General features: G+C 37.9%; 1 protein-coding gene across 2 annotated transcripts in view; it reads left to right on the top strand.

Moving 5' to 3' along the window:
- igsf11 (immunoglobulin superfamily member 11) overlaps nucleotides 1-27,064 on the top strand; it is a 76,428-nt gene that overhangs the window by 43,506 nt on the left and 5,858 nt on the right. Inside the window, exons 2-4 of one of the 2 annotated variants that reach the window (XM_079354700.1) lie at nucleotides 3,450-3,530; nucleotides 19,217-19,380; nucleotides 26,474-26,681. In XM_079354700.1, coding sequence (XP_079210826.1) covers nucleotides 19,342-19,380; nucleotides 26,474-26,681 — 247 coding nt within the window. In that variant the 5' untranslated portion in view covers nucleotides 3,450-3,530; nucleotides 19,217-19,341. The remainder of the gene's footprint in view (nucleotides 1-3,449; nucleotides 3,531-19,216; nucleotides 19,381-26,473; nucleotides 26,682-27,064) is intronic. The other variant, XM_079354699.1, reaches the window with a different exon arrangement.

Here is a 27,064-nt window from a genome sequence, read left to right as displayed (position 1 = left end):
GTGTGAATGGGCAGGGGCGACCTGCAGTGTAAAGCATTTGAGAAGTTAGAAGCTGCTGCCCCCGGCGGGACGCCTAATCTTCCCTCCCCCCAGACACTTCCTCCAGCTCTTCCGGTGGGACCCTGAGGCATTCCCATGCCAACCGAAAGACATAGTCTCTCCAGCATGTCCTGGGTCTACCCCGAGGCCTCCTCCCTGAGGGACATGCCCGGAACACCTCCCTAGGGAGAAGTCCAGGGGCAATCCGGAACAGATGCCCGAGCCACTTCAGCTGACTCCTCTCAATGAGGTGGAGTAGCGGCTCTACTCCAAGCTCTTCCCTCATGGCTGAGCTCCTCACCCTATCTCTAAGGGTGCGCCCAGCCACCCTTTGGAGGAAGCCCATTTCAGCCGCTTGTATCCGGGATCTTGTTCTTTCGGTTATGACCCAAAGCTCACCATAGGTGAAGGTTGGAACGAAGATTGACCAGTAAATCGAGAGCCTCGCCTTTCGGCTTAGCTCCTTTTTCACCACGACGGACAGATAAAGCAACTGCATGACTGCGGATGCTGCATCGATCTGCCTTACGCTCCATCCTCCCCACACTTGTGAATAAGACCCCGAGTGTAACTGAAAAAGGCAAAACAAAAACTTGCTTAATAAATCCAAAACGAGGAACAGAGCGTATCCAAAAAACGAAATCCAAAAACCACAAGGAGCAAATAGACAAACCATGACAAAAGACAATGATCCGACACGAGGGTAAGAACACACAGAGACTATATAGACAGGGGTAATCAGACACAGGTGAGACTAATCAGACAGGTGAGGACAATCAGAGTAATCAAGAGAGGAGGGAAACAGAGCAGAGAACACAAGACCAGAACACTGACAACTACAAAGTAAAACCTGACACCGAAAACACAACCTAAACCAGATAATACAAAATAAAACAGGAAACACTAAAGACTAGACTTAAAACGGGAAATAAACTTTCAGGTAAATAGAAACACACTTAAAGGGATACTTCACCCATTTACATGAAGCTGTGTATCATTAGAAACATGGTAGTAGTGTTTAATGGTCGTGAATCCAACCCTCATTTTGCCCTGAGACGAGAAAAATATGTTTTTCTTTGCCTGAAAGTTTTCTTCATGTGATGCAATATGACGCTTTGTGCATCACATGAAGAAAACTGATACACAGCTTCATGTAAATGGGTGAAATATCCTTTTAAGACTAACGAAAACACAAGACTATGAAACATTAAAACACACCAGGGAAACGAAACAAAACACTAAGAAAAAAAACAAACCATGACACCGAGATACTTAAACTCCTCCCCACCTACCTGGAGAGGGCAAACCACTTTTTTCCAGTCGAGAACCATGGCCTTAGAGGGGCTGATCCTCATCCCAGCCGCCTCACACTCCGCCCCAGTGTGTGCTGGAGGTCCAGGTTCGATGGAGCAAACAGGACCACAGCATCGACAAAAAGCAGAGACGAGGTCCCGTGGTCCCCAAACCAGATCCCCTCTGGCCCCTGGCTGCACCTAGAAATTCTGTCCATAAAGGTTATGAACAGAACCGGTGACAAACTATTATTGAATCAAAATAAAACAAATTTTTTCTGTCATTCGAAACATGTTAAAATGTTGAGGGAAAACGATCTTTACCCTTCTTTTATTGAGCCTACTCCTTACTGCAATAACAGCAGCCTATTGTGCGCAACACTGGGCTCCAGCATTAGCACGCTCCTTTCAAAGGTGTTAAATTCAGACACCATCCCAATCACCACAGTTTTGCCTGGCTTGGTAAATCAAAATGCGTGTACTATCTTAACTTGTTTGGATTTTCTCCTCCTAGTATTTTGCATGCTGGAGCAGAAACGCCCCATATAGGATATAGCAGCAGGATTACCTTGGAGGCTAACCCACACCAGACAATTGTTGGAGTCTTCTGAACAACTATTTCCCAAATTCCCACCCTTAATCATGGTGAAGTGTGGTTGAATTACCAAACCTGGATGAAATCATTAAAGAGCTGGTCGTGGCTGTCGTGCCAGCTTTGTTCCTAGTGGGATAGACCTGCATTAAACTGATGAAGTGATCCACCATCCCCAAGATGTATTTACAGCCAACCTGATAGGCTTCTGGAGAAGGAAGTCAATGCAAGTCAATTAGATGTAACACTCCCCATAGGCTCCAAGCAGGACAGCTTTTTTTGTTTAATACAAGGTCACTTCAGAGTTATGTACTCTTCTATATGTCATTGTTATGTTATAAAAGAGCAGGTTAAAGACTCATGCTATATTATCATCATGAACACATTTAGCAAAGTGACATTGCCAAGAAAAAAAGTTCCCTGTAAAGGCAGAAATCTTGGGCAAAAACCAAGCCGAGACATCTCACTGGAATACCAGCCTAAATTTAGACTCTTCTGAACATAACAAACATTCAATGCCATGGGAATCCAATCCACAATTGTCTTTTATTGTTTTTGCGGTGCTATGGAAACTCATTAAATTGATTGCAGTGCCAGCAACAGGTACAGCAGAACACCACAAGCTAAATTTTAATAGTGAAGGATTATATAAAGTAGGTAGTTGTTTTCCTATTAGTTGTTCATTGTTTTGCACACGTTATCATATACCCAGATTCAGAAATGTACTTTCTGTGCCATTGCTAGCAATTGACGCAAATATCAAGGCAATATTTTTATAAATCTTTTTCAACACCTCTTTTATTTTTATAATTCAATAGCCAGAAAACTGCTTCTTTTTCAGTCCTTGTCTCTTTCAGTTGTTTTTTTGTTTAATGACCGTCATTTGCAACTACAATTACAACTCATAAGGAACCTTTTTTTTAACTTTTTAATGGGAAGAAGGGAGCTCTTTAGTATTCTATTTGATAAGACCAATAGTTCTTAAAATATAAATAAAGATGAATGCATAAAAAAAGATATGCATAAGAGATGCATAAAAAAATTTAAGCATCTCTGAGCGTGATTGTATCCCCATTTGCATGATATCTATTTTATTCTATTAAATATATTAAGCAACGTTCATTGCATGTGTCCCCTATATCAATCAATCAATCAATCTTTATTTGTATAGCATCAATTCATAATAAGTGTTATCTCAAGACTCTTTACAAAAAGCAGGTAGAGGACCTTACTCTTTGTCTGTTAACATTACAAAAGAGCAGGTAACAAGACCATGCTTATGCTATGTTTACAAAAGCAGGTAAATTACCTTACTTATTGCTAAAGACCTTACTTATTGCTTACTTATAATAAATAAATGAATAAAAATACATGCTTTCTCTCAATCCTTTTTGCAATATTATATCTCAAAAAGATTTAACTAAGCCAAACCATTGATAGGTTTAGCCTAGTCCAAGTTGAATCAAAGTTAAAAAGTTACTGTTTTGTTGAAACAAGCATTTCTACATCAGTGTGTCTTGGTCCAGGTTGCTTAGGACACAATGACAGCTTCAAATGGATAGGGACTTGATGACGCTGCTGTACATGATCTGCAATCGGTGCAGTAGGTAAGTAAAGATCACATATCAGCTGATGCTTTCATGGGTGAGTTTGTTTTCATTAGTGTGGTTTCCCTACAAGTTCCAGGTTGCAAGAGAAGGCATCTCTTCTAGTTGCTACATTGTACACACCAAAACTCACCCAAGTGGATGACTGCACGTTTCTACGGATGATTAGATTACATAAGAAAACACTGCAGAGCCCTAATAGTTGGTAAACCCAGATTACACAGGATTAGCGTCCCTGTTGCTCCGCCTCTGCTCTCCCTCACTGCCTGTTTGTGTGTGTCAGTATACAAGGAGAGTGGATGGCAGGGGATAAAACAGGAGGAGGAGGATAGGGGAAGGGGTGGTGTGTGGGGTGGGGCAGTGAATGATGCTACAAACACCAGAGCCAGATGGGACAGAACCTCTAAGCAGCTTAGAGCCACAGTAATCACGTACACTAAGTTGCCATCAATCGTGTACGTATGTGCATGTTTGTGTGTTGCATGCATGTAGATGTGCATTTGTAGTATTTCATACATTAAACTTAGGTAGTGCAGATGTGCATGCTCTATACAAAAGCTGACGTCAGAGAATGTGAGAAAGAGAGGGAAAAGAGATGAAGCAAAGATTCTTATGCAATCAGTATGGAGACGTAAAGAGATGGTATTATTCTGTGCTTATTCATTGAGATGGAACAAAAAAAATAAACTTGGAAATTACACTATACACTACACTTATATCAGCCAATAGTAATAATAATTTATAGTCATCTGTCAATAGCAATCTGCCTTGAATTTCTGGACCAATGATCATCAAAAAAGCTAAATAATATCTACATATTTTTTCCTCTAAAAAGTCAGAAAATTGAGAAGTTACATGATACTAACATAAGGGCCTTTATTTATTATGATGCATGAACATATAAGAGGGCTGATGCATTTTATTCATTTCTATTGTGTTTTGACACAGTGAGAAAGGCGATTGTTTCACAACTTCAAAACAGCAAACTGTATAACCCAGGAGAGATGTTTGCATAAATGTATTTACCTACATGAATATTCAATAATGGGGCTGCAGCACTTCACAAGGAGAAAGCACCACTGATTTATTCATAAGTGTTTGTGACATGCTATGCAATTATGCCACTGCAGGCAAGCTGTGGGCTGTGCTCTGCCCTGTCCCAAAGCTGTTCGTATGTAGTGTCTGCATGTCTTTGTTGTGACTTTATATATTAAGTTTGAGGCTGCAATATTGATTTAAAAAGATCAATGAGTGATCATGTGTAGGCATAACAAAAGAGATCATTCATGCATAAATGATTGGCTTCTTTCAGTGGTGTGCAATCAACATTTGTTATGGTATTAGATAGTCAGGGATTTACGAGCTACTTTGTATTAATAAATTAATTCATTGGTTAAAATCAAATGTTGCTGTCACTCACTGCGACTCAAATCAAGAAAACGTATTTGATTTTATTCCATTCTTCTCTGGAATCTATTTTTTTACTCATGTTTCTTTTAAGTAGAGGGGGAGGCTGTTTGCTTGAGTCTCTGCTCATTAAACATTCAACTTTGCTTTTGATGGAATTCATTTAAATGTAAATGATGCTATGATGGAAAAGTATTCATTGGCCCTAGCACAAATTTCCCCTGCAATACTGTCCATGTTCCCCTGATGTCTGAGCCAGTCCACTGAGCAGGGGAAAAAAATAACAAAGAACTTGCTACAGTTTCTCTCTCACTCCTGTGCGTGGCATTATGTGATGAGCTCAAGTAAAATAGAGATCGAAGACATTTTGGCAGCAATTAATTTATACAAGGGTGTAACTTTGGGTGTACCATGGGGAGGGGGGGTTAAACTCTTTGTCTGTTTATTTATTGAATCATTTACTTTTTTAAAAGGAGTCAGGTTTATTTGGTGTGCCTGTATTAGAAATACACTGTGATCATGTTACTGTGATTTACTTGAAGCTGTTGCAGCTGTGTACTTGACTATTTATGCCACAATGACACAGTAGTTTATTTCTGTTGTGTTTAAGCACTCGCGAGCGAGACCACTGAAGCTTCAATTGCTCAATTTGATTTTGTGTCGGTGTCAACTATCTATATGAAAAAGTCGAGAACTTTAAATTAATCAATTGCATCAATGTATTGACACCAATAAACTATACAAAGCAAATGTCTTATGCATAATTAATGACAACACTCAATACATCACACAATACAGGGCGGCACACTGGAGTTCAGCTTGCACCTCTATTCTGAACATGGCAAACTGATTTCACATCATGGTGGGCATCACCAGTTCAAATTAACAGAATCTAAACAAAAACATGAAAATACAACAGTAAGCCTATCTGTAAACCACATATTAAGGTATGTTACAACATATTAGACTACAAATTAACACACATACCATACCTTGCCAAGTATTTGACAACTAAACATATCTTATCTCTTTCATAGATACAAATTCATACGACCTTATTTTATACAAATATTTCATCGTTAAAAAAAGAGTCCACTTTGGAACGATAGTTAGCATCTTTCCCAGCGAGCTACAGTAACATCTCTGATATCAATCAATGTTTCCGCTATGTCTGCCTACAAAAAACACATTTTTAGTAACACAGCCACCCAACGCTGTATTTTGGAGCAAGGTTAGCAAAACTGACACACTGTTATATTGTTAAATTGGCCCCCGTATCTTCCGTGCAAATTACGCGCTTGAATATATTTACCTGGGCTCAGCTATCAGACCAGGTACATTTATGGGTGGGAAACACTAAGGGTAAATAATGGTTGGTCAGTTGGTCTGGGGGCCAGTGGGTTTCCAGAGGGGTATTTGAAAGTTTTTGCCAGTGGGCACAGAGTAGTGTTGATCTGGCCATATCTGCAACCACATGTCAGTGTGTCATTGGGCAAAACCCAATAGCTTCTGCTGCTTTGTCTGGGGCATGTGATTGTGTATGAATTTATTATTTAATAATTATGGATAATTTACAGTATAATTATGGATAGTAGCCTCTGCTATTAGATGTATGAAAGGGTAGATGTTCCATTTTTGATGTTAAGGCCAAAAACAAGGCTTTTTTGGCTAACACAAACTCAAGTGGAACCTTGTCTAGCAGAGTGATAAAACCAGCTCCTGATTGCTCTCCCCACCTGAGAGAGGGCACTCCAGCTATACTGGTTTGTTGCTCACTGGAAAGCTAGTTTGCTAACTGTTAGATAGCTATTAAGCTGCTGCGAACTTCTGTCCAGGCACTGTGCATCTGCTGGCCTGGAACCAGCCTTGCTTTTCCGTTTACTGCCACAGGTGACTCTTCTACTCATCTGTCTCTGTTGTCCTTTCCATCCCACAATTTTGAACTCCTGACTGCTCTGACCTCAGACTGTTAATCAATTTATCAATCAATCAATCAATCAGCCTTGTAACACCTTTCGTACAAATTAAATGCAACTTGAACTGCTTTACAGTGACAAAAAAACCAAGAACAAAAAATAAATAGTGACCAAAGACAGTAAAGATAACGTTAAAATATTAAAATTAATACATAGAAGCACTAACAATTGTGACAGAAATGAATAGTTAGATAGTAAAAGATAAGAAGTTAAGGATAAACTATACAATAAATAAACATTAGAATCAATATAAAAGTGTCAATATCTTCAGCACCTCTCTGATTCTCCTCAAACTGTTCCAGTGCCTTGGAGCATAGTGGCTGAAAGCTGCTTCACCGAACTTTTCCACTCTGTGGGACAACTATGACAGGGTTGAAGGATCTGATGGGCCTTCCTGGTTAGTAAACTAAAAGGCATCTCTTAGATGTAGTCTGGTGCAAGGCCATGTAGTGCCTCAAAGATAATTAACATAATTTTAAAATCAGAACAAAGACTCACAGGCAGCCAGTAGAAATATTTAAAATTTGTGTTATATGTGCTGTCCTTCTGGTCTTTGTTAACACTCACACTGCTGTTGTCTCTGTATTGAGAGAGAAACAGCCTAACCTTGGAAATGTTCTTGATGATATGAATGATACCTTTTTTTAGTGATCCATGTGGCTTAAAATTAAAATCAGAATCAAATAAAAGATTTTGATTTTGTGTCTTGGCTTGAGCTAAGTCCAAGTACATTTAGTATAGAAGCCAGTTTCTCTGTCTGAGCCTATGAGCCGGTGAGAAGGACTTTTGTTTTGTGCAGGTTGAGCTGTAAAAAGTTGTGAGACATCCCAGCTTTGATACCTGAAATACAGACAAAAATACGCTGTCCAAGGAATAAGTCTTAAAACCCGGAAAGGAGTTTTAGCGCCATTGGGTTTTAAACTCTAAAAGTCCATGGGGATTTTGAATGGGTTTGTGGTTAGACGCTTGAAATAAGGTCTGTGGCTAACACAAGTTTAAGAGATGTTGCCGTTTTGTTAGACGAAATAAACTACTTAACTTAAGACCCCAACTTGTGAATTTTAAAGTTTTTATGTGTACTTAAAACATCTGTTGCTAATAAGTGGCTAAATGAGACTATAGTGGTTGTCGGGTACATTAAATGTCATCAAGCGGAAGTCTCTTACTAGAGTAAACGGACGCCTTGCAGCCTCTAGTCATCTTTTTCAGTGCTCTTGCAAATATTATGTTAATAAACAACATGGTTTGCTAGCTTCTCAAAACCACTGAATAGATTGATGAAGCATAACACTTCAAAATCAATCGACCGCCATGTAATTTGCTTGTAGCCTAACGTTAGCTTTTTACTTTTCTCGGCTGCATTTACGCTTCAAACTTCATAAAAGTGGCGTCCATCTGTTAAGGTTATCCTGCTAAACACAGCACCTACACATCAGAAACGTGCGTTTGCCACAGAGCTTATATGCAACATCCAATGCAAAAATTCCATAGGGAATTCTTGTTACATCCCATGGCAAAGCTACTTCTGGGTTAGCCTACAAAAACACGCCATCACTTTTCCAGTCTATATCTTTTGAAAATAACTCGCTGAGTCATGACTGTGTACAATGAGTGAGGCCTGAATCCCACTGGCTGTGACATTGTATAAGCCGTATCTATGTTTTCACATGGACAGGACTGCCAGCCATCTCACCACCTTGCATATAAAAGTTGTTTAATTGAGGGACTAGAGAGAAGAAGAATGACATACGATACTCACTGCTTATTTGAATTCCATGTTAGCATTTATAGATTAGTGAAGCTTCTAGCAAACTAAAGGGTGCTACCATTAGCTAGCCCAACAGTGCTCAAAAACTTGGTTTGGTTTCATGCTGGTGATCAAGGGCGACATCAACTGGATCAAAAAGTCACATATTCATCCTTTGAACTGGAATTAAGAATATATTTTAGAAATAAATCCTGCTTTTACTTCAAAGCAAGTAAACTTAATGTATCATCAACTGCTATTTCTTTGATTGATTATGGAGATGTGCTGTACAAATGTCACTAGACACCTGGATACTAAATCTGATTGACCATCCTTGAAAGTACACAGGCTGAGTCTTAAAAGTATTTATCCCAATTTCACCTTTCTTGTCCTAAATAATTTTAATTCACTAACTTTATCTGGTTTTTATGTTGCTTCCTTTTCCCCTCAAAAACTGGTTCATAATACCATTACATGTGGATCATGAAAGGATTTACCTTCACTCAATAATTCTATCTCGACTTTTCAGCCTTGGCATAAACATGTGAATCAGTCAAGATGTTTCTTTGATGCTTTGTAAATTCAGCCTGTCTTTGATGCTCCTTAGTTCATCATTCCTGAGAAAGAGGTTAAAGGAAATCATATCTTTTGGAAGTCATACTTGTTCAGTGTTCTCTCTGAGGCTCTTGAGACAGAAATAGACTGATAAAATGTGTGACTGCCTCCACAGTAATTACATGATGAATGGGTTCATTTTGTGTGTAGCCCTGATCGTTGAATAGCTCAACTGTTCATTGAGAGTTGTGTTTTCTATGTGTGTATTTGTAGGGAAACGTTAGAAAACATCTCCTGAAAAAATTATTTTTTTTTTTAATGAAGAGGAAAGAATACATGTTAATATATCTCTCTAACCATTTTCATACACTTTTATTTAAAATTAAAATGATAACTAAATTACCAATACAATCTGTAGAACATAAAATGTGGAGTCAAAATGTATCAACACCCCCTTTTTTGGAGGCGAGCAATTTGCCCTATCAATCCCAGACTATAGAGAGACAGTAGGTATTTAACATTTACAAACAAACAAGAACAAAGTAGTTATAATGAAATACTATCAAATTAAGAGACAATAATAAAACACAAATTCAACAGAGTCAAACCACATTGAGAATAGGAAGGTTGCCCAAAGTTATTCCTTCTGAGAATGGATGGATAGAACTTATTTAAGTCAAGAAAAGTAAGATTTTACTGTATACAAGATTAGATCATAGACAATGTTTTGAATAAATTGGTAACATTCCTGGAAAGGAACTTTTTACAGGAAAATTTCAACCTACTAGAGAAAGGGTGCATAATGCGTTCTCTTTTGCCAGGATGTAGCAGTTAGATGTATGGGGTCCACTCAAAACAAAATACATTTATGTGCTATGAGTGAGGCAAATGCAGCAACATCAAAACATCAATCTGTAGTATAGGGTGACAGAAGTGAAATCCAATTCTGATGATTAAATAGAGGTGTGTTGATATCACATCAGATTCACATCACAGTTGTTGATTTTTATTTTTTTTGTTGGTATCACAGCAGTATTACAGCAGGCCTACTCAAATGGAATTAAGCAAATTGACATGTATTCATGAATCAAGACCCCCTCTCTCCCCTTAAATGTATCCTGTGTACCACTGTCATAATAAAAGGGTATGAACAGCTTGAAAATATGGACTTTTATTTTGAAATATTTGGCAGAAATATTATTAATATATAATAAAACAGAGTTACAATTAGACCTTTTTTGTCTGCAGTTTTTGTCTTTTTGGCACTGCTCGCTCTGTGGGTAACAGCCAGAGCCCACTTCTTTTAATCATTATAGAGTGTTCAGTTTAAACGCGCATAAAGCAGTAGATGTGTTGTAATGTACATATCTATTAAAAGCACATTGCCTGTGCCAAAGCCCCAGAAAGAGTTCCTCCGCACACATGCACAACCACCTGATGTTATTATTTGCTGAGCTGGAAGAATACATGTTTAGCTGATTGCTGTATCACAATTCCCTTTCTGTATTTCTTCACACACACACACACACACACACACACACACACAGAAACATCATAAATTGCTTCACACACTTTTTCTGGCTTGTCCTGTAATTGCCTTTCGTCTTGTTGTGGAAGTGTATTGTGTTTTGTCTTGCAATAAAAAAAAATAGTTCCAATTGCAACATGGCAAATTTCTTGCGAGTTTTCGTTACCTGAATGTTTAAATTGGTTAATGAGAAGGGAATTGTCTTATGATTGCATTCAATTTTCCCTTTTATTCAACATAAGGAACTACTGATCTTATAACTCCTTTGTTTATCTTCAGCTGTAGGTGATGGTCATTTTAACAGATAACAGTCAAAGTTAAATAAACAAGATGATGCGCTCTTTTAAATCACTCTGCAGAGCAGGCGCCCAATGTACAGGCCACAGTTCTCATTGCAATGGTCACTAATTGGAGCCCTGATCAAAAACCATTTTGGACATGTCAAAACTCTCTTTTCCACACATTTCCTGTTACTCTTCAACTGTCAAGTTATCCCCAAAAGGCATAACATCAGTTTACGACTCTTCTAGTTTTGGTTAGTAAGTAAGTAACCCCTGTAGGTAAAACCCCTACATTTACCTTGGGGAAAGTTCATGTTTGTGTGAACATTAACTTATGTTCTAAATTTGTAATTTTGACAACCCTAACAGATATAGATGTGTTGGAAAGGGCTTATGTTCATTAAGAAATATCCTAGGCCCTACCCTTCCCAACCCCCCTTCACATTCACACATGCAAATATACACCACTACAAGGGGTCTCTGACCTGACCTCTACAGCCAATAATGAATGATTGATTTATTTTAAATAGTGCAGTCTTTGTGAAAGCCCATGACACACATTGATGCTGTGCTTCTTGTTAAAAAAAAGTGCATGTCTGATATAAGTGAGCAGTGAGAATTGCATCTTTCATATGAGCAAAACAACACACATTGTTCATTTAGTAGGTTTACCTAAATGGATATGCATTATGGGGCATTTCAGCCCTGGTGTGCAAAATACTGGGAGGAGAAAATGCAAATAAGTTAAGTTAGTAAACGCATTGTGATTTACTAAGCCTGTCCAAAATTGCGGTGATTCTGACGGTGTCCAAATTTAACACTTTTGAATAGAAGGTGCTAGTCCAGGAGCTCAATATTATGCACAACAGGCTGCAGTTATTGTAGTAAGGAGGAGACATATAGGCACAATAAAAAAAGGCATAAAGATTGTGTCTCCCTTCCACACCTGGTAAAGGTCCCATATTATACCCATATATCTAATTAATGTCTACTATTGTATGTTCACAATCGCTAATGTTCAATTCAATTAAAAAAACTTTATTTTTTCCCCGGGGGGGCAATTCAAAGATTCGAAAAAAGTGTCTGTTTTCATCTTCTGCTGCTCCATACAGGTTCTCTCATCTGCCTCTATTTGTAATGCTCAGAATCCCCCAGGAACAGAAAAAAAAGCAGAACAAAAAAAAACAAGCTAGGATCAGTCTGATCTGATAGGTCGGCTGATCTGCTCTCTCATAATTGGTCAATCGTTTGGCTTTGTTATTGGATATGTCCTGCCCCCTTTTACCATATTGGCATTGTGGGTTTGTGATGTCACTGATCCTAGGGACTAAGCGTAGGAGATACTACGTTTCCACAGGCTTAGAATTTTTTCACATAGATGTGCCTAAACATGCACAAGGCACCTGGAAAACACACTAAAGAGCATATAAAACTAGAAAAAGCATAATATAGGACCTTTAACATGTTTCAAATGGCAGAAAAATGTATTTAATTTTTTTAATTTAATAATAGTTAACAAAGAGAAACAGCCGAAGAGGTGGTCTGGGTTCGCTTCCAAACGAACCCTGGTACGGTTGTTTGAGGTGTGAAAGCAACCAAACCTCAGTCCGACCCAGTTCTAAAAATCGTACGGCTTTTTGGACATAACAGGCTCCCGCTGCCTCGCGTATTAAGGGAAATAATTGTTTGGTTAGCAGCACAGTGTTCTTGTTTGTTTCTGTTGCCTACTTCTTTGATATAAGACGAGGAGGTAATCTTTAGTCTATCTTTGAGACACTTTCACTAGTGTTTCATCGCTCTGTTCTTTTATTATCCAATACTTTTAAATCACACTGACTATGAACAGAACAGCAGCTGCAGCAGAGTTTTCCTGGCGCTTTTCCCCGACGGCAGTCTGATCCTCCTCCTTTCCCCTGCGCCACATACGTCATTGATAACCTCGGCCACATTCATCATAACACCGGTTGATTGCCCACATATAGATCTACTTTTTTAACAAAATTAAATATTTTCGTACCTGTACTAAATGGATGAAATTGTTGCTAAAATGTTCAATCTGAACGATCTTTGCACACATGTGGTTTTGTTTATGAATTCTGGGGCTCTTTCGAAAAGTGCAATGTGAAAACAAACCGCACCAAACCAAAAAAGAAACAATGTATTCGGTCCGAACCAAAGAAAGCAGACTAATGGACTTTCCCGGCGTGAACACACCCTTAAATACTACCGCCTCTACAAGTTTGCGCTTGTTATCATTTGAGAGTGAACGCGCAATTTAGTACTCTTGAATTGGGATCTTAGTAATCCAGGCCCTATGTCCCTGGTCCTTCAGCTTAATTACATGTGTATTAATCTCCTGTAATATTATTGTAATATAATATTTTTTTAATTTTTATATACTTTATTAATCCCCTAGGGGGAAATTGTGGTTCGCACTCAGTTATTTTGGAGGTATGCTTCTCACACACACAGGCCTGAAACACACACATGCCTGGGGACCTGTGTACAAGTTGTTTTAGTCTGAAGTTAGTCTAATGGGTATTTCAATGTATTCCTACATTTCTACGTTTGTTCTATCTTTCAATATGCATGCACCTCTTATACATAATTCAATACACTAAATGGTTTATTGTGGACTTTGCACATACATAGCTAGTGCAACAGGCGACAGGTCTAGATCTAACCATAGACTGTGAATATTAATGGAGAAGCCCGAGTAACGTCAACCATCTGTTATGACAGGGTGCTCCGGAGGTTTATAGGTGGTAGCCATTATGCTGCAAATGCTGTCTCAGCCAAACTTTCAGTCAACTAATGACAGGATGAGAGCTGGAGCTGAGGCGGCCTCTTGGTACACCTGTCAATGAGGTCATAAAAACGTGATATAAAAAAATCACCCTCAGCACAGCGTGTGCCTGTGAGGACAATAATCAGTCAGACCAATATGTTTGTTTCACACTGTAAATATGTTAATTACTGCTTTAAAAACTGGCTTTTTCGGAACGTGGAGTGTATGTGACTCTTGGAGCTGGCCTCAAGTGGACTCTCGACGAACTCCAGGGTTTTGCATTTCGCCATTGGCTTAATTTTTTAATCTAGGAGGTTGCTTGCTTGACTCTTTCTCAAGTCTTAACTTTTATGAACATACAGTATAAGGGAATTATAACTGCTGCCCACATATCTTGTCTTTCTTCTGTTTTATCATTTGCCTTCTGCTATCAATAAATGCAAAAAGCAAAAAAAAAGTCTTGAAAAAACAAAGCTTGTTTAGAAGTGAAATGAATCTACCAACTGAGTGTAATTAGGGGCATGTGCAGCTTCTTTCACTTTTAATTGTTTGCTTTTGTTTCCTTTTCACTTTTTCTCACACATTTTTTTCTCTCTCATGAATGTACATTCGTTTTCAATAATCTTCTTTTATTATTGCAAACTCTCTTTTTTGAGAATTAGTAGGAGACATGTTTGCCAGCCATATGGTAGTGCCAGGGGCACTCCAGAACAGATGTAATCAGCATTGGGGCCGTGCTCTGTCAAGCACATAAAAACATACATACAAGCACACTAACCTCACTCACATGCTCACACACTGAGCAAGGCTTACTTCGGCCTGTTGTGAAAAAAGAGGTCCCTTGCCGAAAACTTTATCTAACTCTTAAAGTTAAGATTTGCTTCCTTTAGCAAGAAACTTGTGCTTTAATTGAAAGTCAATAAATGTGATTTTCATGTTTTTGCCCACTTCTGTGTGCAGTGCTGTGTAGCAGGTTGAAATAATTTATTTATTTAATAAACGCACATCAATTTAGCCAAATTATTAGTACTCAACAATATTTATTAAAACTGAAATGCCCCCTAGATGGCATTAAAGCATAGTCGTGATAAAAACTGATTCCATGTGGTATTTTTATTTATTTCTATAAACTGTCGGCTGGTTATTGATAACAGTGTTTTTTTTTATTCTTCAGATTGCGAGAAAAGTCAGACTTTGATGTTTTTGACATCCTGGTTTCTTTGCAGTTTGGGAAACAGCTCTATGACCTGACAGTGCTGACTAAGCATGTTTGAGTACCATTTTTAAGCAGTTTTTTGCTGAATAGTGGCAGAATATGGAGGTGTGTGTTTGTCTTTGTGTATGTGTGTCTATACACTTAAGTACTAGAGTTTCCTTTGAATTAAATGGGATGTAAATTTGACCAGTATGCAGTATCAGAATGCAAGAGGGTTCCTAGTGATTGCTGAGCCAGGATTTGACCTACATCAAACATCCAAAGCAGAAAAAGTCAAAGTAACACAACACCCAGGCAGGAAAACATCAAAGGGTGTACGGGAAACAAATCAAACACCCAAACATAAGCACTTCTCAGAGATAATCAGTTTCTCAGAGTTTGTTTATTCTTTTTCTTTTTTTTTTTAAGATTTATTATTTGGCTTTTTGTGCCTTTATTGGAGAGATAGGAAAGTGGGTAGCGATGAAAATCGGGGGGAGAGAGGGGGATTTACATGCAGAAAAGGAGCCACAGGTTGGATTCACACATGGGACACGTGCCCTAATCACTGTGTCCGTGGAAAGCTGGGTTTGCTTACAAGCTTCTCAAATTACATCCATTTATCATCATTTTCTTAGATATAAATCCAAAATTTTCTGCATCCCCTTAGCCCGAGTTTAAATCAACTATCAGCTGTACCTGGAGTGAAGTGATAATTTCCCCAAATAGGACTGAAACGTGAAAGAGATGGTGACTTATCCAAATGTTTCCTTATAACAGACCAAACATTATTCATGTTCCTAATTATGGGGTTATATTGTCACTTTTATTTGGAAAGTTTGGAATGAAATACAGCATTGGTTATCAGAGGTTTTAATTGTGACACACTACGAAATAATAATCCTGGTAACTCTTACTTTTGTAGCAACAATATGCAATTCATGGAAACACGGTATTCTGCTTTATTTGGAATTTTCTTTAATGGAAATAAGCTCTTGGAACCAACTTAAAAAGGGCTTGAGGATGGCAGTTTCAAAATAGTTTAAAAAAAAGGCCCTGCCAATCATTTATCTTGCTTGCTGATCAGTGTGAATGCCAGAATGTCAGATTTACATGCAGAAACTGTAAACAATGCAAGTCTTTGGGGCGGCTGTGGCTCAGTTGGTAGAGTCGTCGTCTTTCAAACTGGAAGGTCGAGGGTTGTTTGATGTGTCCTTGGGCAAGACACTTAACCAAGAATTGCTCCCCCTGCTGTGTCAGGGGTGTATGCAAGTCGCTGCTCTTGTGGTCGACTGCTTGGTGCGTTTCTGTGCCTTTGAATTGCCCCACAGGGATAAATAAAGTTCAAAAAATATTTTTAAAAGTCTGACAGGAGATGGTGTTTATACAGAGGGAATTGTGAGAACTGCGAGAAGTAGATGTTGGCTGAAATGGGCATATTCTGTTTCTTTATTGGGGCCTGGTTCATGAGTTGTCTGTTGACACACACAAAATTGGCATGTTTTATTGTTTTTGTTGCTGTTGAATGTTGTAAAAGGCAGTAGAGCTGTGTCCTTCTGATGAATGTACTACCCCAAAGTTGGAACTTCATGTTTTTTGGACATTTTGTGTGTAGCTGTGAGTAGGGCTGTATGTGCAGAGCCATCTGTTGACTGCTTTAGCTAAAGTCTTCTAGTGCGAAGGCTTATCTGTGCACCAAGGCAATGGCCTACTTTAACCTTCTGCTTTCTCAGTGCACAGCCAAGCTCACTGGTTTGGTTGATCGTGCGTTTAGTTTATTAATATAAACATATATTTAATTTGCAAAAAATGTAATTTTTATGATTTTTTTTTTTTAATAATGAAGAACCCTGCAATTGACTGGTGACCTGACCTGATATTAACCATAGAAATGCACTGACCCAGTGCAGATCCAATTCCAATACATATGTACAGATATTTTTATTTCATAACTAACTAATAACTAATAACTAATCTTATTAGTGTTGTTGTTAGTATGTCTAAAGCATCACAAAGCTGTAATAACAAACATTGCGTTGTGTTGGCTTTACACACAAACAGGAAGCAGCGACAGCTGTCAAGTTTTTACAATTTTTTTTTACCGAAGTCTATTGTGGCTTTTTAACATTTAGAAGGAACTTTCCATCTCATCTAAACATTGTCATGAAAAATTTTTTTGGACACTTCCTACAGTTATTTTCTGTGCAAATTAGAAAACACTATCTTTTACTTCTTCATATGGACAACACAATAACAGTTTTCTGATCAAGGATATACAGTACATTGATACAGTTCTCAATCAGAGTTAAATTCAAGCTTAGATCCGCATCAAATGCAGAAACTGAGAGAAAAAGTTTCTAAAGGCTAGAATGTCAACCCCAATCTATCTATCTATCCATCTATCTATCTACTGCAAACATGGCTATACTTTTTATCTGTCTGTCTGTCTGTCTGTCTGTCTGTCTGTCTGTCTGTCTGTCTGTCTGTCTGTCTGTCTGTCTGTCTGTCTGTCTTGTCTGTCTGTCTGTCTGTCTGTCTGTCTGTCTGTCTGTCTGTCTGTCTTGTCTGCCTGCCTGCCTGCCTGCCTGCCTGCCTGCCTGCCTGCCTGCCTGCCTGCCTGCCTGCCTGCCTGCCTGCCTGCCTGCCTGTCTTTCTGTCCTTGCCTGTCTCAGTTGCACTTCGTAGCCCATTTGTTGTTAAAGCACTTTAGAGTTATTCAATACATTTTCAGGATGAGAACTGAAAACTAAATGTGCATGTAAGTTTATTTTTACATTAACCCTGCTTGAAGCATGGTGGTTGATGAGTTGCCATTTAGCACCTGGGTACACCACTATACCACCTGAGTTACACACATCTTTGCTTGCTTGTTGATCTTTCCTGGTCTCGAACAGCCAGTAGCAGCATCACTGGATCTGCCATACAGAAAACATTGTTCATAATAACGCCCCATGAAGCTCTTGCTTGTCTTTTGAATCCAAAGAGGGGAAATGATAGTATATGTATGTATTATAGTATAGTAATATGCCAGAGTGCTATAGTATTTAGAATGTTCATTGGCCAATTAATGTTTTCAATGTTATGATAAGTAATTTAAAACATGTAAAAAATGTTATCAATTTATAGTGCTGATATCTGTACCGTTTTCTTTCAATTGCAAAGTTTCTTGTTGCGTAAATAATGTAAATGTACTGTGCTAATCAGAACTGTTCAATAAGGTTCATCTACTCCCCGACAGTAACAGTGAGGTGTTATTTATTTCATGGTCGTGTCTGTTGTTAATACAACATACTTTCTCTCCCTGGACAAGACACTGAACAAATTGCTCCCACTGTGAATGGATTAATTAAAACTGATTATGCTCTTCCTTCCTATTTTAAGATTAATTTCTCTGGTGTTGGGATTTTTTAAATTCTGTTTTATATTCAATTCAAAACAAAATCAGGGCAATAACTGAATATAACTGTTCATGTAAACATGGCGAGAGAAAGTGGAATTGTTGCACTCACCCAGCATTTGTTCTCCATACCATTGAAACTGCACCTTGCTTGATTAAAGGCACGATTAAGCCCATGCAGACAACCATATTAACATGATCTTGGAGGTGTTTGATTTTCTCATGCAGTAATCAACAGCAGTTTTAAATCTTGGCTTCCAAGAAGAGGGAGAGAACTGTTACAACAAAGTATGTTGTTGGTTGATCGTATAGCCCTTCGTGGACTGCTAACACCTGAGTTGACTCTTTAATCTCTGCCTTCTTGTAATCAACAAAATCCTTCCACCATCCATCTATCCAATCTCTTTTTCCTGTGCATTTCTTATCAGTTTTTACACTTCTCATTGTAAATCCTTGTCTGCTTTTTTTGGTATGTAAGTAATTCATCGACTGCACTTGACATCCTACTTAACTCTTACATACAAGATAAATTATGTATTCATAGTTTTTCAATCATTTATTTGTAATCATATCTGTGCTATCATCCTCCTGACTGTTTAATGATAAAATGATGTCCATTTGGGGTTTAAGGACATGAATACACTCTTTTGGAGAACTCTAACTTGGATCAACAAGATATTTGTCTTGTCTTATGTGAAGATGTGTGTTTACTCTACCTTTGTCTTTTTTTACTGGTATGGTTTGTGGCAATGGTTTGTATATTTCTGCCAGTTTTCTGCCATACATAAATTTCTGCCATTTTTCTCCTGCAGTTAGTGTGCAGGCCCTGGATGTGACTGTGTCCCAGAGCAGTATCCAGGTGGCCCGGGGCCAAGCAGCCATTCTGCCCTGCTCCTTCGCCACAAGTGCTGCCCTCAACAACCTGAATATCATCTGGATGGTGATACCACTCTCCAATGCCAACCAGCCAGAACAGGTACAGTGTGCTTCATTAAGGTTTTCAGTCAATATATATATATATATATATATATATATATAGCATATAGCAAATGGTAACACTACATGGTTTGTATTAAAGTTGTTGCCTTAAAGTTTGTATTTGTATTATATTTGTTTCACCTACTTCACCTCCTCATACTCCACCTCTCCCCTTGTAGTACTAATGTGATTCCATTTGAATTGTTTAATGTGCAGCTGCAGGCCATACAAGCTCACCTGCCTTCTTTCACTTTGAACCCCCACGCTGATCGGCGGTCCAAATAATACAATCATCTTCTGCACTAATTACCTCACGCCTACAATGGGCTCTATTTCACAGCTGTTCGTACCACACAAATAGACAAACACGCACATAGAAACACACAAGAACAATTACACACACACACACATAAAGGAAAGTAACTCATAGACAAGAAAGGGGCTGGAGCACCTGCTATTATGCCTTCTTTAGTTCTTCCTTGTTTGGAAAAATGATTGACTGTTTCCTTTAAAAAAAAAAAAAATAATAATAATATAGGTCATGAGATGTTTTATCCACTTGCAAATGGGCATATGTACATGCATAGTTACTTCGAACAAAAATGTATTATTCTTTCAAATAACCAGTAATATGGTATTATAAAACTTAAATTTGTTGCCACACAGTTATAGTTTCCTAACCATGCATAATACCATTTCTCTCTTTCCAATTACTAATGACAGAGCATCTTGATCCACAGTATGTAGCTGAGTTTTTGCAGGGGAAGTGTCTGTGTGTGTGTGTGTGTGTGTGTGTGTGTGTGTGTGTGTGTGTGTGTGTGTGTGTGTGTGTGACTATATAAAATAAACTTAAATTAAAAGATTCAAATAAAAATTGCTGCCTTCCTTCATGAAGTAGCCCCATACATTGCCTCTTCCGACCTCAGTGAAAATAAAAACAAAAAACAGTTACAAACAAAATAGTTTGACATTATAACAAATGTTGTGATTCTGTACTGTTAATTATTGCAATTTCTTTACTTATCCAAGCAAAACATAGGTGGACTCATTCAATAGAAAACAGTAAGAATATCATGTTTAGAATTTTTACAAAATAATGTACATCACAAGTCAGCCAGTTTTTGATTGTAATGTATTTAATCTATTTTTTTTCCACTATCAGTCACTCAGCTGCAAAATGCATTTGTTTCCACAAATTCTCTTTGTCTCATTCCTTTGTTACCTGGGAAATGAGTCCCGCCCCATTGAGTATATGATTGGCTGCCTGAAGCAACAACATCAGCCATCTACACCTTGCTGAACAGCACATGCTACTGCTGAGCTGGTCAGAGTTAGCACTCAGAGCGGCTGAATAAACGCTATCGCCTGAGAAGCAGGTGTAATAGACGAGAATTCTATCTGCACTTTCCTTTCTTCAGTCTAAGCTCTGTACAACACAAATACTAGCTAGCTTAAAATTAGCTCCCTAATTTTAAACAAATGTCTGTTATATATAAGCATGAGCGGTACTGTTTTATGAGAGTGATTTTGAAGAGGAAACTGACAGTATAAGTGTTTATCAACTTCATTAAATGTGTTATATGTCCCACGTCTACTGCTCATCTGTGATTTGTCCTGTAGTAGGAGGGTAGAATGGCCCATATTGTCCATTATGCTTTGCCTGACTTTATGTTTCGTTAAATTTTTACAATTGTAAACGTTTCAGAATCAGATAACATTTTAATGTAACTAGCATTAATTTATTGTTATATCCAAAGGAAACCATCAATTAAAGGTGTTCAGTTTATTCACTCCAGCTGTGGTCTAATAATTGAATAAGAAAATGTGTATGTGTAGCTATCATTTGCAAACAGCACACTCTGCTGGTTGAAGTCAGGAACAGTGCTGCCATTGCAACACATAATGGGCCTCATTCACTAATAGTATGTGCGTAGATCTGTTTTTCATCTGCGCATAAAATGAGTGCATATGCAAAATCACCATCGGATTCATGACACATGTAGCAACCAATTTTGTTCTCACCACCTTGCTTATGATAGTAAATCAGAAACATTCTAAATCTTGAGGCAAGTGCCCGCAAACAAGCAATTAGCATGCTACCACGCCCCCATCTCTCCATATAAGGGCATCCAATGGGTGTATCAGGATGACAGGGGTGAGGTGTAGACGTGGTGCAGAAGTTTTTAGGAAATGGCCCCAAAAGGAAAAAAAGATTGGTGTGTCTGGGGGCTTAGATGCTGTTACAGTGAATTACATAGTTGCAACAACTCTGTAAATGCAATGGCAGTCAGAATCAAACGTTTAGTCATTTGCCACACCCTTAGAATGCCTTCTTTGAAGGCACAGGCTTCAATATCTTTGAGCAAGGTGAGGTATCTACACTTTCTTAGATGTCAATCATGTATGCATGCTCTTAGATAGTCTCCAATTAATCAGCTGGTTTATGGTGACAGATGTCATGGCAATATGAGTGTTAGTGGTCATTGATTAAGATTAAATTGAAGGATGAAAAGACATACATGTCTTGATTATCTAATACATGAAGTCAATGCATTAGTTAATTCATGTTGTTAATTTTTTAACCTCTGCAATCTGCATGTGTGCATGACTTTAGTGATTTGTTTGAAAGTAAAGTGCTGTTGAGCAACGGTGCATGTAGAAAGTCGTTTTAGCAGAAGAGAATGTCTTAAATGATGATACTGAAGCCATAAAGTATTACTGAATAGAACTCTAATACTTGCTTGCCTGTCATACTACATAGCACTTCAGCAAATGCTCTTAGATGGCTCTCTGTTCTGCTTTAATACCCTGTTTGAGGCGCATGTTTATTTGAGTGGTTTATTACTCAGTTTAACAGGACACAGGAACCCCATAGGGAAACCAAATCTTTATCTTATTCAATTCCATTTAATTAATTATCAATTTCTTAATTATCAACATGTAACCCACAATTTGGTGACACACAGAAACTTTCAATAATAAAAAATAAAAAGTAATAAATGTATTTATATAGCACTTTAAATGAAAAAAATATATGTATATTAAAAAGCGTAACAAATAAAGCCTTGTCTTAAACATAGATTTAAAAAAAAACTAAAGTCATGATGTTTTCTAAAACATGAAAAGTCTAAACCATGCTTCTTTCGATTTTCACCTCTCAAGGTTCACAGAACAAGTCAGTTTCAAGCTATAGATACCTTGGTATTTTAATTGATGAGTCTCTCTCTTTTATTCCTCACATCCAGCTGCTGCTAAAAACATTAATGTTGAAACTGGGGTTCTACTTTAGACTCAATTGTGCCTCTCATTTGAGGCTAAGAAGAGGTTGGGTGCTGACACTTTTATGTCTGTGCTGGATTGTGGTGATTTTTTATACTTGTATGCCTCCTCACAAAGCTGACATGTGTATCATGGAGCGCTGAGGTTCATCACTTCTCATCACTGTTTGTTGTATGAACGTGTTGGATGGACTTTTTTGACCCTACACTGCCATATTCTTAACCTAAACTCTTGTAGGTCTGCTTCCTTCATACCTTCTGACCCTAAGTAAGTACAGGGACTTAAAATCTTAGATCCCAGGACCTCTTCTTAATGTCTGTTCCAAAAGTCAAAACAGAGCTAGGAAAAAAGTAGTTTAAATTTGCTGCTCTCTTTACTGGGAACACATCACAAAATGAACTGAAACTTAACATCGTTGGACACTTTTAAGATGATGTTAAACAACTTGGAAGCAGAGACATCTGGCTGTAGATGTTCTTCCTGATGTTTGTGGATGACCCAGACAAACATTTGCTGTTCAGATCTGTTATTTGTGTCTTTCAATTGCCCAAGGACGTATTTTTGCCATATGTTTGTATTGTTGGCTGCTAGTTGTCTGTCTGAAACCCTGTTACTTGTGTTGCTGCTTTTTTTGTCCAGGACACTCTTGAAAAGAGATTTTTAATCCCAATGTTTTTTTTTTCTTCCTGTTTAAATAAAGGTTAAATAAAAAAGGTAAAATAAAATATTAAAGAAAAACATTTTCTTAAACCAAAACAATTTGGAAAACACTAGATATTTCTTGAATACAAAGACAATAAAACAAAAAACATTTCATGAAACTCATAAATATTAAATGAAACACAAAAAATATTTTGTGAAATGCAAAGTCCTTTCATGAAAGACAACACCATTTCATTGAAACACAAAAACTTATAATACAATGCAAAACCATTTAATGATAAACATTAGTGAGACACAAAATCATTAAATGAAATGTAAAAACATTTAGTGAAAAGCCATAACATTCAAAAAAAGTATGAACATTTTGTGAAACAAAGGTGACATGTTCTGGCAAAAGTGACAAATTCTGGCAAAGTCATTGCCAGAATTTCAGCTTTTTTGGTTTCTCAATCAATGAATTAATTTTTATTTGTAAAGCCCTAATTCATAACAAATGCTATCTCGTGAAACTTTACAAAAGAGGTCGAGACTATTTGTTATATTATTTGTAAGACCAAACATTAATCCACCATACAGCACAAAGCAACAGTACATTGGCAAGGAAAAACTGCTTTTAAGAGGCAGAATCCTTGAGCAGTACCTGTTTTTGCAGTAAGTGAATGATTATTATTATTTATTTATTTATTTTTTTCCACTGAGTCTGTCAATATACAATACACCAAAACAACAGTAACCACCTCAAACACACTGAAGATTGCAGTTGCAAGCACTCATCTGCCTATTCATCTGCACATAAAAGAAAAAAAGTATTGGGAAATGCTCTCTGAAAATTATTGTCACAATTACACTCCTGTACCTTCATCAGTACTATCAATCTTTTTTGATAAATACAAACACAACTACTAGTAACACACACATACCACAAACATTCACACAAGCATACACATGCAATGGTTGAGGGCATTTTTCACCAAAAAGAATAGACCCTCTGATTCCCCTCAATGAGTGGTGTGCATGTATGTGCATTTTTGTGTATGGGATAGCTTTTTATGTATGCATGAGTGCCAGAAGTATTTGCACATAGTATGTGTAAATGTGTGTTCCCTGTTGTCCCTATCCCCTATCCCTATTGTGTGGACCCAGCTGATGGATGAAAGCTTTATTCTATGTGTTTGTGCCTGTCTTGTGTGTTTTTGTGTGTCCTCTTCTTCTTTTGTGCAGACACCGGATGAGCTTTTCGCAACTGACGCCGTCTCACATTTGATCTGTTAAACCCAAGCTTGTGGCCTGGCGGAACGAAAAATTCTTTACACTTTTTATTTTACCACATACAAACCTCCATCCATTTTTTCTGTTCAGTTCGTCTGCATTTCGGACAAGATAATCATTTCTTCTTGAACACTACTGAAAAGGTCGCCGTTAAGCTTTATTTTTTTGTACCGTTTTGTTAAGAAAAGCACACAAGGTTTTTGTCTCTTATGTTTGTTTTTTTGTTTGTTTCTCTGGTAATAAAAGCTCCTTTCTTTCTCTGCCAAATGTCAAGCTATTTTCCAGCCTCTTAGTAGAACAATGCCTCCCTCTAGTGAGAGACATTTTAACAAGCCAGTTAAGAGATGCACACTAAAAATTAGTGTGCCTCACTTAACTGGCTTGTTAAAATGTCTCTCACTAGAGGGAGGCATTGAAAGACAGAAAAAAGGGCACCATGTAGAATAGAATGTCTTTATTGTCATTATACAATTGTACAATGTAATAAGTAACACTTTACCTAAAGCCACAACAAACAACTTGCATTTAGTTCAGATCTGCAATGTATTTCTAGAAAATATTTTTATAGCAACATATGTACATTGCATAGTAAAACAGTAAAAAAAAAAAAGTGTACAGATTATAAAATATGAATAAATCTGAATTGTAAATATTGCACTGCTGAGAAATATATGCTTCAGTAGTAGAAGAATATATGATTTCTAAGAGAATATATCTGTATACTGTATATTGCGCAGAGGGCAATTATATTGCTGTGCTGATTATAGTGTGTGTGTGTGTGTGTGTGTGTGTGTGTGTGTGTGTGTGTGTGTGTGTGTGTGTGAGAGAGAGAGATTAATCGCGAGGCAGTTAAAAGTTGATGTGCCTGGAACTCTCAGGACATGCAGTCGCTGCCGTGCCCTCTTGGTACTGCCTAAGATGTTGCAAGTCCAAGAGAGGTCAGCAGAGATGAGGGTCCCCAGGAATCCGAATTTTTTGACCTTCTCCACATACATGTTGATGTAGAGTGGGAATGGGTAAAAAATAGCTTCCTTTGTTTTTGTGGTGTTGAGTGCCATGTTTTTATTGAACACCACATTGTCATCTTCAGGTTCTCTTCCCTGTATGCAGTCTTATCTCCCCCTGAGATTAGTGTAATAGTGTAACCACAGTGGTATCGTCTGCAAATTTGACAATGGTGTTTTTGGGGTGGGTTGGGCTGGGTTACATTCATATGTGTAGAGGGACTGCAGTTGTGGGCTCAGCATGCACTCCCATGGAGAGCCAGTGCAGAGAAAGATGCAGGTGAAGGAGAAGGTCTGCACAGGCTTTAAGCACCTTCCCTTGTACTTCGTCTGGACCAGCTGCCTTCCTTGGGTTTACTGCTCTTGGCATCAGTCTCACTTTGTGCTCCTGTACAGTTAGTGTAACACTGCTGATGGGCTGGTGGAGACTGTGGTGTGGCTTTGTGGTGGTGTGTCATCTCAAACCGCACAAAGAATCAATCCACGGGGTTCCCGGTGGTCTCGAAATGTCATCAGGTATATTATATATGCAACGAAAGTCACCTGTGATATGTGACTAGTGCTGAAAACAAATATCGAGTAAGTCTTGGCGGTTGTAGCAGAGAAGTATAGCTACAGAAAATACTAATGAAAAACCATGCCATGAGCCACTTTATCCGTGCATTTCACTTTTGTGCTCGAAAGAGGCCTCATATTTTAGAATACATTGACAAGATGAGCTTTTTGTTTTGTGTTGTTTTTTTACAGAATACAATTGTGAAACATTTTTCTAAATGATCTTTCCTTTCTTTTCACCATATTTTTATTGTGACCCATTTGTCACTAATATCTCTGCCTGCCTTTGACCGTTTACCATTGTCTGATATCCCAATCCAGGTTATAATTTACCAGGGTGGCCAGGTGTTCAGCCTCGCCAACCATCTCAATGGTCGTGTGGGCTTCGTGGCCACCATGCCAAGTACAAGTGCCTCCATCTTCATCAACAACACCCAGCTGTCTGACACTGGGACGTATCAGTGCCTGGTCAACAACCTCCCAGACAGAGGAGGTCGCAACATTGGCGTCATTGGGCTTACTGTGCTAGGTAACCAACTGTTTAAAAAAAATTAGACAAAAGAACAGTTTCTCATCTATAAAACCAAAATTTGCTATAAATGTTTGGATGCCTGGTTCAGTTCTGACAAATAGACATGTTTTGTTTTGCAAACAATTAAGCTGAATTGTTGGTTAAGGTTAAAGGTAAAAAAAAAAAAAAGCTTTTATGTTAAGACTGTAAGAACTGCTTTACGTCGATCTGCTTAAATTCAGTTTTCAGTATTTATATTTTTCAACCTTTGTTGTTTGTTGTTTCAACCCCATTTTAGTTATTAATGGAAATAAATTACAGAGTCAAAATGATTTAAAATTTGTAAAAAAATAAAAATAAATAAATAAATAAAAATTGTCATGATTGTCAATCAGTCATGA

This window comes from Symphodus melops (assembly GCF_947650265.1).
Source record: "Symphodus melops genome assembly, chromosome: 10".
In the NCBI taxonomy this organism is placed as follows: domain Eukaryota; kingdom Metazoa; phylum Chordata; class Actinopteri; order Labriformes; family Labridae; genus Symphodus; species Symphodus melops.
This window is presented reverse-complemented; position numbering and strand designations above follow the sequence as displayed.